At 40.7% G+C, this 16,431-nt stretch overlaps 2 protein-coding genes across 3 annotated transcripts in view; one reads left to right on the top strand and one right to left on the bottom strand.

The window, feature by feature from the left end:
- The first annotated feature begins 9 nt into the window (after positions 1-9).
- PFN2 (profilin 2) lies at positions 10-2,536 on the top strand. The gene is made up of 2 exons (XM_009634405.2): positions 10-620; positions 2,325-2,536. Exons 1-2 carry the CDS (start codon positions 443-445, stop codon positions 2,420-2,422), a joined length of 276 nt encoding a protein of 91 aa, XP_009632700.2. The 5' UTR covers positions 10-442; the 3' UTR covers positions 2,423-2,536.
- Positions 2,537-7,577: 5,041 nt separating this feature from the next.
- The window catches only part of RNF13 (ring finger protein 13), a 46,346-nt gene continuing 37,492 nt past the window's right edge, over positions 7,578-16,431 (bottom strand). Inside the window, exons 10-11 of one of the 2 annotated variants that reach the window (XM_035889949.1) lie at positions 12,183-12,263; positions 7,578-10,426 (exon numbers count right to left, since the gene is read on the bottom strand). In XM_035889949.1, coding sequence (XP_035745842.1) covers positions 10,062-10,426; positions 12,183-12,263 — 446 coding nt within the window. In that variant the 3' untranslated portion in view covers positions 7,578-10,061. The remainder of the gene's footprint in view (positions 10,427-12,182; positions 12,264-16,431) is intronic. The other variant, XM_009634403.2, reaches the window with a different exon arrangement.

The raw sequence follows: 16,431 nt of genomic DNA, 5'->3' as shown, positions 1-16,431 counted from the left end.
CCGTGGATGCAGGCAGATGCAGTCGGTGCCATCCGAGCTGATCGCTCGGGGACAGGTGCTGGCAGGCTTTTCGGCTCTGCACGCTTAGCGTCTAGGCTGGCGCATGCGGTCACCGAGACGCATCTATCCTGTGCTTGACTAGCCTCAGTCGCGCAGTACTCCCTTTATGAGAACTGGGATCCGAGGAGTACTGCAGACTTGGGCTGTGAAGTATTCCAAGGCAGTGGCCGCTCCACTGCTTACAGCGGCAATAAACTAGTGCAATATAAACTGTGACTAACAAAGCCCTGTATTCTGGAGGACTTCCTGGTTGGGGGGGAGGCAGAATTTACCGTCTCATCCTCTCAACATGAGGCAGGACGCTTTCTAAATAGAGATTAAACAATGAAATACTGCTGTGCTAACTCCGGACTTTTTTCTTTGACAGCCAGTAGAAATAGATATGATTGTAGGAAAAGACCGGGAGGGTTTCTTCACCAATGGTCTGACCCTTGGTGCAAAGAAGTGCTCTGTGATCAGAGATAGCCTGTATGTTGATGGTGACTGCACAATGGACATCAGGACAAAGAGTCAAGGTGGTGAGCCAACGTACAATGTTGCTGTAGGCAGAGCTGGCCGAGGTAAGCGTGATTTTCTTCACTTTCAGATCACTGAATTAAGAGTGTGACCCTAAGCATAGATTCCAGCTATTAAGAAAAGGCGACTCCTGTGTTTAATGGTTAATTTCAGGAAGTGATGTAAGGGGGGTGGATGGCAGCGGTCTGGCTGATGAGCTGGATTGCTGCCTAGGAATCACGCTTGTCCCTGTTCCTACCTGTGACCACAGCTGGGCCCTAGGTTACGAAATGGTTAAACAGATCTCTGACAAGCAGGAAAGAGCAGGTTATAGCTTGAAGTAAACTTGCCCAGTGCATGATAAGTTCGTATCTAAAGCTTACGGTAAGGATCTGTTAATGATTGGTAGTGAAACTAGCTTTTTCGTTGTAAACTTCTCAACAGAAAGTTTATTCTGCAACAATGTGAATTCCTTGTATGAGCTACTCCTACTTGACTTTTAACAAGTTCTACACTAACTCTTCTTGCACTTCTGTTGAGCTCTCTGAAGTCTGTCGTCAGGCAAAAAAGCCCGCCCAATTTGGTACCACCGAGAAACTTGCTTTATGCTACTAGACCTGCTCCTGTGCTCCTCATTTAACTTCTAGCAAGACATATTATGGGGAAGGCACTAGGTCTGGGTATAGAAAAAATGCCTGAAAATACTGGCTATGTGTTCAAAATACCCGGCCTGGCATTTTTTGGCTGGCTGTAGAACAAATTGGGCTTTTGCTTACAAGTATAAAACCAAAACTAGAGCAAAATTTGTCTGTACGCTAAAGGCGGGTGGCAGTGATAGAGGAAGAATGTTTGCAGCACTGAAGCGAAACAGAGTTCCGACTCTGCTGCAAATTCTGAAATGCCAACAGGAACTGCCCGTCTTAAGCTTTTTGTGAGCAAATTGCTGTGTAGATGCACAATCACCTGTAGGTAGGCTGACTGCAGTATTTCCAATTACAGTATTCCTAGCTTGGGAAACAATTACTGTGCTTGTGGAAGCACAGCGTTTATTGTGTCTGTGTACCTGCTGGTGACATCTGCTGGCAACTCGCGAGTGGTGTTTATTGGTTGAGGAGCCTTGGGATGGTCTTGTTCACGAGACAAATGGGACACTTCACCAAAGTCGTGGGATTAAAGAGAGGGTCAGAATTAAAACCTTCCTTGCGTTTTGCCTTTGCAAAAAGCACATTTTATAATTGTGTTGTTGCATGAAAAGTCTTAGCCCAAGGCTGACCCTGTGGGTTTTTTGTCAAGGCAGTTACTCTGGTTCTTAGGCCAGTAGTGACCCCTACAGATAAGAATATAAGAATATTCCCTCTTCTGCTCTTCAGAGTCATAGTTCTTCTATATATGCTACTATTTTGTCCCGACAACACTTCTTTTTTCTTCTCCTTGTTTTTTTTAAGATGCAGCCAGGGTTTCCTTGCTGGGTGATGATGGATGGTGCTGATGGTGGAGAGGCACTGTAATGCTTTTTTGAGATAGTTGGTGCCATTTTTCTTAGCAGTGAGCTCTTATGACTTACATAGTTAGGTAATATCCCTGAGGACAACTCATTGCCTTCTCCCAGCCCTGTCTACATCTGTATTTTTACAAAACTCCTGTGAAAATTAGCTTAATACCCAAATACTAAATCTTGAATTTGAGTGTGTTTATTGCACTGCCTAAAACTTGCGTTATTTCCTTGTCTAACACACTCTTTTTAAAACTTTTTTTCTTTTCTCTTTCAGTCTTGGTCTTTGTAATGGGCAAAGAAGGGGTCCATGGAGGCGGATTGAATAAGAAGGCATACTCAATGGCAAAATACTTGAGAGACTCTGGGTTCTAGTTGCTAGGCAGACTGTTAAGTATTAGGGGAAGATTGCTATTAAACTTTCCTGGCGGTGAGCTTTAAACCTTACATTCTGGAAACTTTATTAGCAATGCAGGGTGATGGGGTATGAACCTGTGTCTCCTTTGTATCCCTTTGTTGGTGGGGAAAGGTGGTTTGGTTTTTTTTTTTTTTTTTTTTCTCTTTAATTCTGTTCATTTCTGTTTTGTTTCCTTGTGTACTCCAGCATTGGTTATAGTCATGGGAAAGGAAGGTGTCCATGGAGGGACACTCAACAAGAAAGCATATGAACTGGCTTTATACCTGAGGAGGTCTGACGTCTAAGCAGCCTCTCCCCATCCACCTAGCAACTGTCTTCACCACCACCCAGTTGTGTTCAGTGCTACCAGACTGTAGATGGTAGTTTGTGTTTTTTATTTACCCATTTCCTAATGTCATAATTCCAGTTACCCTTTGTTCATTTATATGTTAACCACTGTATGTAACCAAGTCCCGTATCTGGCACCATTACTGCACCACAAAGATGATATGCATGATATCTTGAAAAATTCGGGAGGGGAATACGCCAAGTGTAGGCTTTGCTTTGTTTTAGCAATTAGTGTGATATTGACAACTAAAACAACTTAAATACTAAACAAGGTGCCGATTGTACAATCTAATTTGATCGATGCCTCTTCAGCACTTTGAGCAATTACACGGCTCACTAGTCTTCCTTTCATAGAGCATGGCTGGGAGGAAAAAAGTGCATGCATATCTTTACTTCTCTCCCTCTTTTTTTTTTTTGGTTTTGTATATCCACACTTGTTTGCTTACACCCACTTTTATAGTGCCTGGTTTGATTAATCAATTTGCCACTCAAAAGCTATTAATGTAACATTAGTTTTGTCATTGCACTTCACTGTAGGCTTAAGTCTCTTTATTTTTTCTTCATGCTGTCTGAAGCTTGTACTGCTTAACAAGTGCAATCACAAAACTATGAAAGGGTACAGATGCGCTTCCTCCCATGACCTTAAAGCCACCATCCTGAATGAATCCCCAGAGACATTCCATCATTGCAATAGCTCAGGCACTTTTTTTTTTTTTTTTTTTTTTTTTTGCCAGCTCCTGTTCTGTAGTTGAATTGTAAAAGGATGCCATTATGGACATTAGATATCCCAACATAACCATCTGGAGTGTGTCTGGTTTCAGTTTTTCATAGGACCAATTTTAATTTGCAGCTTGGGGGTCGTGGTTTTTGTTTCTGTTTTTTTTTTTTCTTCTTGTTTTTTAATATGAAACTGCAATGTCATTGTGGAAAACTGCCACCTTCAGCTATACTGGGAGCTCTGACTGACTCCAGTCTTTCTGCCAGATCACTTACTGGTAAAGAGTTTTGCTGCTCTAGAAGCCACTGTTTGGATGAAGGTTGGTAGTTTGAAAGCTAAACTGTCAAAATGATGCCATTTCAAATTTAAAATCTTCATTTGGCCTGTCACACCCTTGCTGCAGAAATTCTGGAGTGAACTGCCTTGTGCACTAGTCATCTGAAATGTCTGTAACCAAACTCTCAGTTCAGGCACGGTACTAACTTGTATGTCCATTTAAAGAGAACTGCAGAACTCTGTATACAAAAGAATAAATGGGAGATGGTATTGGTTGGAATAACTGACTTGGCTGTCTTGTGATGAATTTTTTAATATGTATTCTGTGCCATACTATTGTTTAAAAAAAAAAAATGAACTGTTGCTATTGTGAGATGGATTTTAACTGATTACGAGGGTTTCTTTCGAATGGCACTACTTTAGGGACATTCTAGTATTTGCTTCTATTGTTGGGCCTTGTGGATAATGTACAGATTTAAACAAATTCTTGTTGCTGATTTGTCCATTTCTTTCCCTGCACTTTGTTACATCTGGGATACAGTCTAACTCATCTGATTTAATATGCATTTCAAAAAATGCCATAACTATTAAAAACACCTTGTTTACAGACAGATGAAATAAATTTATTCCAACCAAACAAAATCAGACTGTTGGTAATTTTTTCCTTGCCCTTCTTCATTGCGTGGCTGACTACACCAAGACTAGATAGAAGTGCAGTTGTAAGTTTTGTGAGATGGCAGTCGTATGGTAATGTAACTTGAGTCAAAGGCCAGGCTCTATTTGGGCTAGATTTTAAAAGAGGAGAGGATTTCTTGTCACTTCACCCTGCTTTTATCCAACTCGGTGGCGAGGGGGTTCCCCTGCCATGTGAATGCCCAATATGTAATCCCTGAAACAGGAGCTGGAGGAGACCTTTGCCGCAGGATCTATGCGCTTGGTAAGAACTTGCTCTCCTCCCAGCAGGGAAGGGAGAGATCCAAGGTCTCTCTTAACCCAGAAGAATTCTACCTGGCATATGGTACTTTGCTACCCAACTATTCCGCAAGCAGGGGCCCTGCGAACACGTGCCTTCTTTGGGCCTTTGAAATGCCCTGGTGAGATGCCATAGTGAACAATGGGAGGAGCTTGGGGGATGGGGAAAGCACGAGCCCAAACCAATAGGAGGTTTGGGCTCAGGCTATGCTTTTCTCAGTCCTGACAATGCCACTTACGTGCTGCTAAACATTAAACTGCCTTTGTCCTCCCCATCTTCCCTTACATCTTCACTTACGCTGCACCTGCTCCTGTGCTTGTCACTAGATCCCAGTCTAACTAAAACCTTTATACACACAAAGTGTTTCTCTGACTCCTTGAGTTGCTCGGTGGCTGGACTGCCATCTTCCAGCTCCTAGTGCTAGAGTTAGAGCAGACTAGAACAAGCCCCTAGCCCTCAGCAAGTTTACATTGAGTCATAACTAGCACAGAGGATGCAAACCTCCCGCTTCCCCCGTAAAATGTGTGTGAATCTGTTTTGCTGTGTGTCTAAACCCAATTTAAAATTAAATTGCACTTGCATTCTGACTGCAGGGTTTGTGTTTTGGTTTTTTTTTTTCCTCGTGGGGCAGTGTGTGTCTATCCCCAAAGCTCTCCTGCAAGAAGGCCATAGCTGGAATTCACTGTATGGCTGGAATGGCCGTTAGCAGTGCACACCAAGTAATTTTTGTCCCAGTCCTTACTTATTTTAACATTGTTCCCTTCTGACCATTTCCCCACTCCTGAGCAGGTGTCTGCAGGGGTTGTCTGTTACCCATACACTTTTTCTTGTAAGAATTAGGTGGTACACAAATTACTTTTTCAAATGCATGTTACTGAGTTTCCACAGCAGAATGGTATCCATGCACAGAATTCGCTAGGGTCTACCTAAAATACCTTTCTTGAATAACCCAGACTCAACAAATTTTACATTTAACTCCCATGTCCAGATTAATAGACAATTCAAATATAAAGGGTTATTTTCCTACGCTCAAGGTTTGAATGCTACATTGTGACCTAGGTCAGGACTTTGCATTATTTTTTCCTTACAAAAAGTTACTACAAAGGATACAGGGAAACACTTTATTGCAGACGTTACACAGTTCCACACGCGTAACCAATTTCATCTGCTGCACTGAAGTCCTACGGGGTGCCGTGCACCTACTGTCCTCCCTTGCGGGGGGCAGGTCAGCACCGTTGAGGGTTTTGCCTGCCAGCCTGTGTTACAGCATTCAGCACTTCCAACAGCCTCGGCGGTCACCGGGCTCGGGGGGCCATACCCCCTCTCACCATTTTACCACTCAGGAGTTGGTAAAAGGATTCAGACATTGCGGCAGCAAAGATGCCTGACCTGCAGCACAGTTCTCCCGGGTTTTGCGCTCATGGGTTGTCGCTTTTTTACCCTCTTGCTAGTCCATGAAAAACACTGTGGCTTTTAGAAGTTTCACTTGCATACAGCAATCTGCAATACCTGCTGGCTCTTCAGCTTCCAGCAGAGCTCTCAAAACTCCTTCACTGTGCTTTACAGTGCCTGCCATTTTATAGAAAAGCTCTCCCATTGCTCATACGCTTTAGAAGTATTACATCTTTTCTTACGTCAGCAGTTCCCAAACACAAGGAAGCTAAGCACCCACCCCACCCTCTCCTCCTCCACCCCCACTTTTTTATCCCTTTTGTAGCTCATATTCAAGGCTTGAGTGGAAGAACAGAACTGGTATTAGAACAGAACTTACATTACTGATTTAAAAAAATAGATGAGAAAGGAGTAGGAAAGATGTGCAAACACAGTGAAGAGGCAGAATTGCTTCAAAGGGTTGGTTTTTTTTTTTTTAAGGGTAGTTCTCAAGCTGTTCAGTCTGTCTTCAAACTGAGGAAGACAATTCACTTTCTGAAAGTTTACTTCTATCCCCAATTATGTGTGCCTCTTAGATTGCACGGCCTACAGTGGAAGATGATGAGGGCTGCATTTATGTGCTTTATAGGTTTTTAATGTTGACTTCCAGGCCATTCTAATCTTACTTTCACCAAAATACATTTATGAAGTTAATTGCCAGTATACTTATTTTCTGCACCATAATAATTCAGTCAGATTTTAATTATACCAGCCCTTATTACTTAGCCTTTCAGAGGGTCTTGCTTTTATAATGAACACGTTATTTAGAATTCTGTTAGAATGCAGTAGAAACATCTAAATATTCTGAACTGCTGCCAGCATGGCATTTTCAGACATTATCCAATTTTTAATATTCATTGCCTTATTTTGCATGTAGGTACCCGTTATTGCTGTTTGTTCAAACACTGGCCCTGAACTCTCCCAAGACTGTGCCTCGTCGAGGTGGGGTGAGGAGAGTAGTTTGTTTTGCCATTGAACTCCTCTCTCTTCCTCGATTACTGACCTGTCAGGAAAAGCACTTGTCAGACCCACCGCTTTCTTCCAGTTTACCTCCCCCTTTGAGGGCAAGCTTTAATTCCTGTCCTCTTTTGGCTCCTTTTCCAAGTAGTTTGTTCTCATTATGCAATGAAAGGTTTGGTGCAAGCTTGTTTTGTAAGGACCTATTTATTCTGGTCATACGATTATTATTCTGTGATGACTGCCAACAGTACCTGTGCTGTTTTATGCAGATTGCCCACTTCAGAGGTCCCATGAAATACTTTTAACTTCAGACACTATTTACAACTACTTATTAGAAGAAATTTTTTTTAACTAGGCCATCAGGTAGGAAGCTCCTCACGGCACCAGCATCCTACTCTCAAAGACAGCTACAGATTGAAGTTAGATCAAGAGAATTCACAGAAGCAAAAAGCCCCAGGAGTCAGTTGTTCACAGTATATGGTGAGGAAATGGTGCTACGTCATCTAGGTAATGTAGTAGGTCATAGCCCCAGGAAAAAAATACGTGAATTCTACTTAGAGATGCTAAGAGATACTTGACCTTCCGAAGTATTTCTAATAAAGTGCTATTCCTTCTTTCATTTTCATTCTCGCTGGCAATGGCAAGTGACAAGTAAACTCTATCTGTGGCACAAGGGAGGTATGGCAGGGGCAGTACCGCTACAACATTTACCACCAAGGAAGGCCCACTGAAATAAAGTTTACATTAATACCATTAGGAAATTTAGAAAATGGAACAGTTTAAAAAAAATACAGTATATTTGGGATGGAAACAGAAGATCCTTTGCTGCACCCATTTGTTCTGTATAGCATGGAGAACAGGTGAGAAACTGGTAAAAAGCGTGTCATTTTACTTTTTGTCATTGCAGCAAATACTGGAGTTACATACAGCGTATATTAAAGTTTACTTCAGTTCGTGGGTTTGGATCCCTTCAGGTTTTGGGGTGCCCAAAATACAATTATGAATAAACACATACACTCATAACATAACAGCGGGAACTTATTTTAAGAAACATCTTCCAGCTTAGTAAGTTTTCAGAAACCAGTTTTCACATTTGGACTTAACTAGACATATGTGAGCTGAAGTGGAATTTTACACGGTGAAAATACAGTAATACGTTGTTTGTCACTAACCCCATGGATTGCTGGCAGCAGTGGTGTGAAGATGAATCGTTCTTTCATTATTATCCTTTTACCACGCCTCATTCTGCAAAATAAACTTCCTCTGCTCTTAGCCAGTCCCAGAGAATTGATTTCCATTGCCAGGCTGAAGCAAGGAGGGTGTAGCTGTGCTGTGTATTGGGTCAGAAATCACAAACAGGAACGCCTCACCTGTCATCGCCTCAGTCCAGGACTTGGTTTTCTGACTTCCCGAACACGGGCTCACAGGCTGCAGCTCTGGAGGTGTTGGCGGGTGGGCAGGAAATACCAATAGCACTCCAGTCCTCCTTCCCTCTCCCCATACAAGTTACATGTACAGACCCAGACTCATTCAAACTTCTCCTCAAACTAGAACTGAACAAAAATTAAGTTTCTCTCTGTAACTTAGTCCCTCCTGCATACAGTACTCATCAGTACAGCACTTTGTACTGTGATACGCAGCACAATGTGGGTTAATGTTTACTAAGGAATCCCAACAGTTGCATGGTCTGCATCTTTAAAAATACTTTAACCTTAGTAACAAATGTCAGAGAGTACACAATGAACGCAAGTAATGCTGAAGTTCAATAAATTCCTTCTGATACTTAAAGTGGAAAACATGTTTATTAACATTCTTTCAAGCTTTCCTTATTCAAGGCCATATAAAAAAAATCTCTGCATTTCGATTATATGTATGTTTTTACTTTCTACATAGTTACAGAGGTATTATATAGCTTTTACTTTTTTCATGATACACTGGTAAGTACTGAGTTCTGTTAAACAGTTATAAGCACTTGTTTTCAAATTAGGTATTTGAAAAGAACAATTTTTCCATATACATAGTTTAGCAGACTAATGCAGCATAAAATGCTCTTTAGTAAGAGGTATATGAGTTGAGGATCAATAGAATACTTACCTAAAATTATTTTTCTATGTGGAACAAAACCTCTGTTTTGGTCACATACCCCTCTCCTCCCCCCCAACTCCCACATCATCACTGGAAACCAGACTACATCATAGCAGCAAGTAGGAATAATGAATGTGTTTATGGTGGATCTTGCCTTGTGAATTGCTCAAAACTCAACATATATTCTAAGTTTCCTTATCCTAGGAATTGCTCGATGGATCTACTTAAATTCAGCTACTGTGGCAAACTCCAAAGGATTATTTGGAATCGCTGCTTTGAGATAAAAGTGGAATTTCTTCTGCTCTGTTTTGATACACCAGCATATAGAATATTGATCTGTTCTACATTTTTCTTTCAGTAGCGGTGACGGTTTTTAGGAAAACTCTATACAAACATGCAAATACATTTTTTTGTTGGGCTTAAAGGGTAACACATACCATACATGTAATAAATATTGCTATCAGTATGACCCAGTTGTAGCTACAAAATGGAAAAAAAAAAAAAGACTTCCAGATAAATCCCATTTCAACAAGATACATTTAAAGTCTGTGTGATATTTCTATTGATATAAACTATTAACATTATCCATTAGCATTGTGAAGTCCAGTTAAACTGTTCATTTTGAGAAGACAGAATGTGTGACTGAATACCTGAATCAAAAATAAAACTATCTGTAATGATTTAACCATAGTACTACTACATGAACTGCTGCTCCTATTGAAGAAACCAAACAGATTACAGATTAAAATATATTCCCTACGTAAAGGTTTGTAAAGTATAGCCTTAAGAACTCTTTTGTTCATACGCTAACTCATCATTAGTAGTCTCAAACAGTATTTGCCACTCTGTACTCCCTTTCGTCATTGGGCTGTAGTTGAACCACTACGCTTTCTTCGTTTATTCCGTTTTCTGCATCACTGCTATCGATATTGTCATTGTCATCCTCCTCATATTCTGAGGACTCGGTCATGTTCTGATGGGAATGAGATTCTGACAAAGCCCCGAATGACTGGGTACTAACTGAGGCTAATGGTCTAAGCAAAGGAGTATTTTCAGACACTTCATTCTCTTCTTGACTACTGTCTGTTTCGGAGTCAGAGTCCCCCTGAGAAGGGACCACTTTCTGCTTACACACAGGACATGTTTTTTTTGTTTTTGTCAGCCACGGGTCCACACACTTGCAGTGATATGCTGTTAGAAAACAAAATACAAGTACATCATTATCTAAGTTAACAGGACAAGGAAACCTGCTAAATTGTATTTATGTTTAGTAACACAGGAGAATTTTAGAATTTAACTCATACAGAGAACTTAAGTCACAAGTGTGTTGACATGTCTATCCTCATGTACAAAACACCTAATAGACTAGGATCTCAGCCATATGGATATACGCAATAAATACCTATTTCCTCTACTGAATGAATCTGAAAGCAGTCCTGCAATGGGCCACATTTGACGAAATACACTTTAAAAGCTTCCTGAGGAATTATACCCACCTTGCAGCAGACATGCCCACCATCGTTATCCTCACAACGCCTCTAACTTCCGCCAATATGTATCAAAGCACCTTATTATTAAATGAAATTACTGCCTGATTTTGCGGATTGTAAATTAGGTCTACAATTGGCAATGCAACTATACAGGCCTTGTTTAAAAAAAGAAGTGTTTGAAAGTGTCTTAATTATGGTATTAAAACCTAGCTCTGCTTATTAACAGAGACGTCTATCTGGCAAAGAGCTAATTATTTACAAGGGCAAGAATGTTGTGTTTAGTACCTGTTCAAGCATGTTAGTAGCATATTCTCCACAAGAACTGACAGTGGTGGGGTTTTGTTAGGCTTTGGTTTGTGGTGGGTTGTTTTTGCTGACAAATTTAAAAAAAGAAAAAAACCAACAAAACCCACAACAATCTTTGACATTGGTGATGAGGTTTAGTTAACTTTGCAGTCCCTAGCTGGGACAGATGCTACAGATCTGTTCTTTCTCTTCTGAGAACTCTTCTGTTTGTCAGCCTGTTTTAAAACTGTTTTTTATGACTGAGGATCTACAAAGCTCAGCCTGTCATCTGCTGCATTCGCTGTAGATATAAGGCTGTAACATCAGTTGCTTTTTTTTTTTTTGCTCTTTTTTTTTTTTTTTTAAATCTCTCAGTGATGTGGTATTACTGTTGCAGTGCCTGGTCAGTGCAGTAATTTAAGGAGAAGGGCTGGGTAAAACTGCACCCAGTCAAACCAGCTGTAATAGAGTAATGGACTGGGAGGTAGAGAGAGGGTCTCCAGCTAAGAAGGATGAATCCTATCTTTCTTGGTAGATTTTACACAGCTTTTATTAAAAAAAAAAAAATTTAAGTTTAGAGATGCTTTTGGGCCCAGGCCTCTTCCAGATTTCTAGATATAAGCTTCTTGTACTTGCATGCATTTAAGAGCAGTATTGTATTGTGGATAGATACATAAGTGAATACTAGATATACCTGTACTCGAGACTCTGTTCAGGCAGTGCACAACTTGTCACAATAAAAGCATTCCACTAATTTTTGCACTGACAGCACTGACTTCCAAATGCAGTCAAGACAGAGGTCTATATGCCTTCAGGCCATGGGACAGATTGTATCCCTTCATCCATATCTCTGTCTAGTGGAATTATATTTTGTGGTTTAATTGTCTTGGAAAAAGTGACTCTGGAATGTGTTTCTGTATTAAATACAGACATTTAGGGGACAGCATCAAGCCCAGATTTTCTTTTATGTGTACACCTGAAGAAAAATGCGAAGTGGGAATACTAGCCTTTTTGCTTTTAAAAAGAGGAAAAAAAAAGTTTGCTCTTTTCCCAATTTGTATATACACTCCTGCATGTTAGCAAAAATAAATTTTATAATCAAGCAATAAATATTCACTATGGTGAGAGCAAATATCAAATACAAATACCAAACCTAAAATACAGCTGCTTACCATGAGAACATGGAAGGATTCTGAGCTTGTCTCCATCCTCATATTCATCCAGACAAATGGCACACACATCATATTCATCTCCTACAGCATGTAATTGAGAATCAGTTTAACTTCAAAAGTTTGCAACAGAACTTTTGAAACACATGCATACAGGTTCTCTCGGTTAGTTTCATGGATTGAAGAAACTATTACTCTTCCTTGTCCACACAAGGGGCAGGTTCTTTGAAGCTATATAGTTGACTGCAACATTTCTCTCCTTATTAGGACTATAGCTCATTCACTTCCCTTTCAGGTTAATAATAACGTTTTAAACTGTGTGAAGTGCTACCTCTGTAATATTCTATCATCCTTATTAGAAGTAAGATAAAAGGATTTAAAATACAGGATTCACTTTATTATCCAGGTTTTAATAAATTATGGAAAAAAATTAGGCAGAAAAATAGCAACAAAGACAACTGGGTAAAAAAGCAGAATAATAATCAGGAATGATAGTCTAGTCATAGGAGGAAGTTTACATTATTTTGTAATTCAGACCTCACAAATAAGATATACATTATTGACATTATGTATACTGTTGTGATACATTATATGACCAAGATATAAACACTTGTTAGAAGGCAATTTATGCCTGTTTCATTTTTATCAAGGGCTTTACAACATGGTCCTTTCATCAATCCAAATGGTTCTTTTCAATTCCCTGGGAGACACAGTGTTCCTAATGCAATACAACTGGGAAAAAGAAAAACGCAACAGTAGAAAGCATCGAGAGTAGTCTTTCCAGAAGCAGTAAGTACTGTTCAGGGGTCTGTAACGTGGCCACCTGTATCCTCAAAAGATTAATTCAAACAGAAACAAAGAATATTCTGATGACATAACAGAGAAACTATCACACAAGAAAAAAAAAAGCTGGATAATTTTAATCTAACAATCTCAAGTCTGAAAGGGGATTCAGCTTTCCCTATCAACACCACAGAGGAGTAATACCATGTGCAGAGAAGAGAGAGAAGCTGGGGGTGGGGGGAGAAGAAAAAAAGAGCTGTTATCTGACCAGGAATCATTAGGTTGAAAGTGAAAAGAAAACTTGACCATTGGAGCAATGATATTCTGAATTAGCCTTTCAGGACCATCAGAAGGTAACAATGGTAAAGGGCCAAGCCTTCCCTTTCCCCAAACCTAGTTTTAAGGCAAGGCTTTAGATATGTGACACAGGAAGCTCCTAAGAGAACAGCATCTGGAAGGACATGGAAGTGGACATCTTAATCCTAGAAGACAATGGAGGGAACTGAACCCAGATCCCCCAATTCCTGTCTAAGACTGCCAATTACTAGGCTATATTAAAAGGTGAGTAGTGCAAAGTACATTTTTTAAAATAAAGAGGTAGCTACATTTCATTTTGTAAGGAGCCATATTTCATTATATGTCTTGTGAATACTTACCTGATCAAGCCCCAAGAGGGACTTAAGCAGTGAAAAGGTCCCTGTCACTGTTTGGATCCCTTGCTTTGACATGAGCTGGGTTGAGTATCTGCTCAGCTCTGTCAAGACTGGAAAAATTCTGGCCATGTGCACGAAGCCACTCTATCTGTAAAAGTTTGTGAACTCTTCTTTCATACACCTCTTGCAACTTAGACACATCTAATGCTGCTACTCACTATTTCCAGATGGTACTTCTCCTATTATGCCATTAGGACTTTATTTAGATGACTGAACCTTACTGTCTTAACACTGTCCAGTACTTCACAGTCTCTTCACAAGCAGCTGCTTGCTAGGCCTGCACACTCTCCTGACCATGAAGCGTTCTTTAGATGCCCAAACTATGGTGTATGAAAAAAAAAAAAAAAAAAAAGAGCCTGGCCCAGCCCACCTCTCCCCCTATTAAGTCCTCTCTGTCACACTGCTTAGAAGCACATGTGCCAGACTAAACTGCAAGCTTTTCTATCACTTGACTAACACATGTTTGGTTGAGGGACTGGATAGTTATGGGGTCAAATGATCCAATGTGTATTTGTACATCCTATCATAAGGGCAGTCATCTGCTCAACATGTGGTGCTAGGGTGCCTGTATCCTGGTTACACACTCTGTGGTAAGGAAAGGCACCAATAGTGCCTTGGGAAAAATCATTGTACGTCCCACCTTGCCCAAAGGATGGACACCCCAGATACAGCCTGCAATATCCTGGGGGTGGCCCCAAAGAACTATGTCACTCTGCATATTTTGGCTGAGTATTCATAGTAGCAGTCCTAGCCCACTAAGTCTGCCTGTTCCCAACCTGTACTGCCTTCACAGCTGCTGCTTTATTTCCCAGTGCTCAGCAGTTTACATTTCCACCATCTTCAGAGCTAGCTAAGATCCTAGGTTTTACCATACAGCAGAGGAGCTAGGGAAAAAAGGATACGTAGATCTGTGCTTCTTTCAGCTAGGATAGAATTAATTTTCTTCCTAGTAGCTGGCATAGCGCTGTGTTTTGGATTTAGTACTAGAAGATCGCTGATAACACACTGATGGTTTAGTTGTTGCTAAGCAGGGCTTACACTAAGTCAAAAACTTTTCAGCTTCCCCTGCTCTGCCAGGTGCACAAGAAGCTGGGAGGGGGCACAGCCAGGACAGCTGACCCCAAGTGGCCAGAGGGGTATTCCATACCATATGACATCATGCTCAGTGTATAAATTGGGGGGAGTTAGCTGGGGTGGGGCAGCAATTGCTGCTCTGGGACAGGCTGGGCGTTGGTCAGCAGGTAGCGACCAACTGCATCATGCATCACTCGTTTTGTATATTATTATTTTTATTAATAGTATTATTACTACTACTACTATTTTACTTTATTTCCATTATTAAACTGTTCTTATCTCAACCCACAGGTTTTCTCACTTTCACTCTTCGAATTCTCTCCCTCATCCCACCAGGGGTGGGGGGTGGGAGCAAGCAGCTGTGTGGTGTTTAGTTGCTGGCTGGGGTTAAACCACAAGAAGATCCTATCAGAAGGAGATGGTTCACTCTCTCATATACCAAAATACAAATGGCAAAAGGCATACAGCAAGGCAGTGATGTCTGTAAGAGAAATGAGGCCCCTGTCACCTTAAGGTAAAAGAAAGAAGGGTTGAGGTGTGTATCTTGTTCCCAGTGCCCCTCAGGGCAGCTTCCCCTATCTCCTTCCAACCTCTTTCAATTTCTTCCAAATTCCACATAACCTGAGCCCCATCCATCCCACAAGCATTACCTCGTCAGTCATCCTCACAACTCAATTCTCTACTCACATTCCTCACAGTGTCACCTTAATCCTCTCCTAGTAAGCTTCTATCAAGTCATTTCTGGACTACCTGCTGCACTGAAACTTCACTGCTGCACATCACAGTGAGGTTTGACACTGGAGATGTCATATTTAAGTGTGTAAGACCAACATGTGCTAGGGTTAGAGTTAATAGCCAAAAGAAGAATCTCTTACACACTTGGTTCATCTTTTAACATACACATCTCACACAGTAATCTGATATAACACTGTTTAGCACAAATTTAGATTTTTTTTTTCATAGCAATTCCCCTATTACTTCCTAAAGCACTGTCCAGATTACATACACAAGACTGAGATCAACTGGGGACAAATCAGAGTCACAGTTCACGCTCTAAGCTTGTTCAAAAGAATCGATACAATATACAAATTGTCAAAGAGTTGTTTTGGGGAAAAGGTGGAAATAACAGGGCAGATTTCGATAATGTGTAGCTACAGCAAGCCCACATTCAGGTCATGAGCTTACTCTGTGTTATCAAGAAGCGTGCAAATGAAGGAAGCAGGCAGATTTTGCATTACTCAGAAGAGATGTCCTTTCAACACAAAAGCTTAAACAGCAGCAGAGCTTTCCTTTTACTGTCCTGAAACTACGTGGCAGGAGAGAATTTCTGGAAAGTCAGCTCAAAATTTGTTTTGATACCATGCTGCTAAAGCCAATGTTCTTCTACAGATGGCAAAATTAGCTGGTATTTAGAGTCAGTTTTGAAAGAAAAACTTACGCGACTTAGCATGGTTGTTCTGTATCTGTTCAGTACATGTAAGGAGACTAAGTACATTACAGTAGGAAAATGAAGAGCTGTGCACCAGAGACGAAGAAGCAACAAAGGAGCTTTCCAAGGAAGCTGCAGAAAGCTAACAGAAATAACACCAGTGACTCATCAGTGAGGTAGAGGCACAAAAGATGAATTGCTATCGTCAGCTCAAATTTCAAGTATTACATGAAACTCAGTTTTCAGGGAAAGA

This window comes from Egretta garzetta, unplaced genomic scaffold (assembly GCF_000687185.1).
Source record: "Egretta garzetta isolate BGI_Z169 unplaced genomic scaffold, ASM68718v1 scaffold172, whole genome shotgun sequence".
NCBI classification, from domain to species: Eukaryota; Metazoa; Chordata; class Aves; order Pelecaniformes; family Ardeidae; genus Egretta; species Egretta garzetta.
This window is presented reverse-complemented; position numbering and strand designations above follow the sequence as displayed.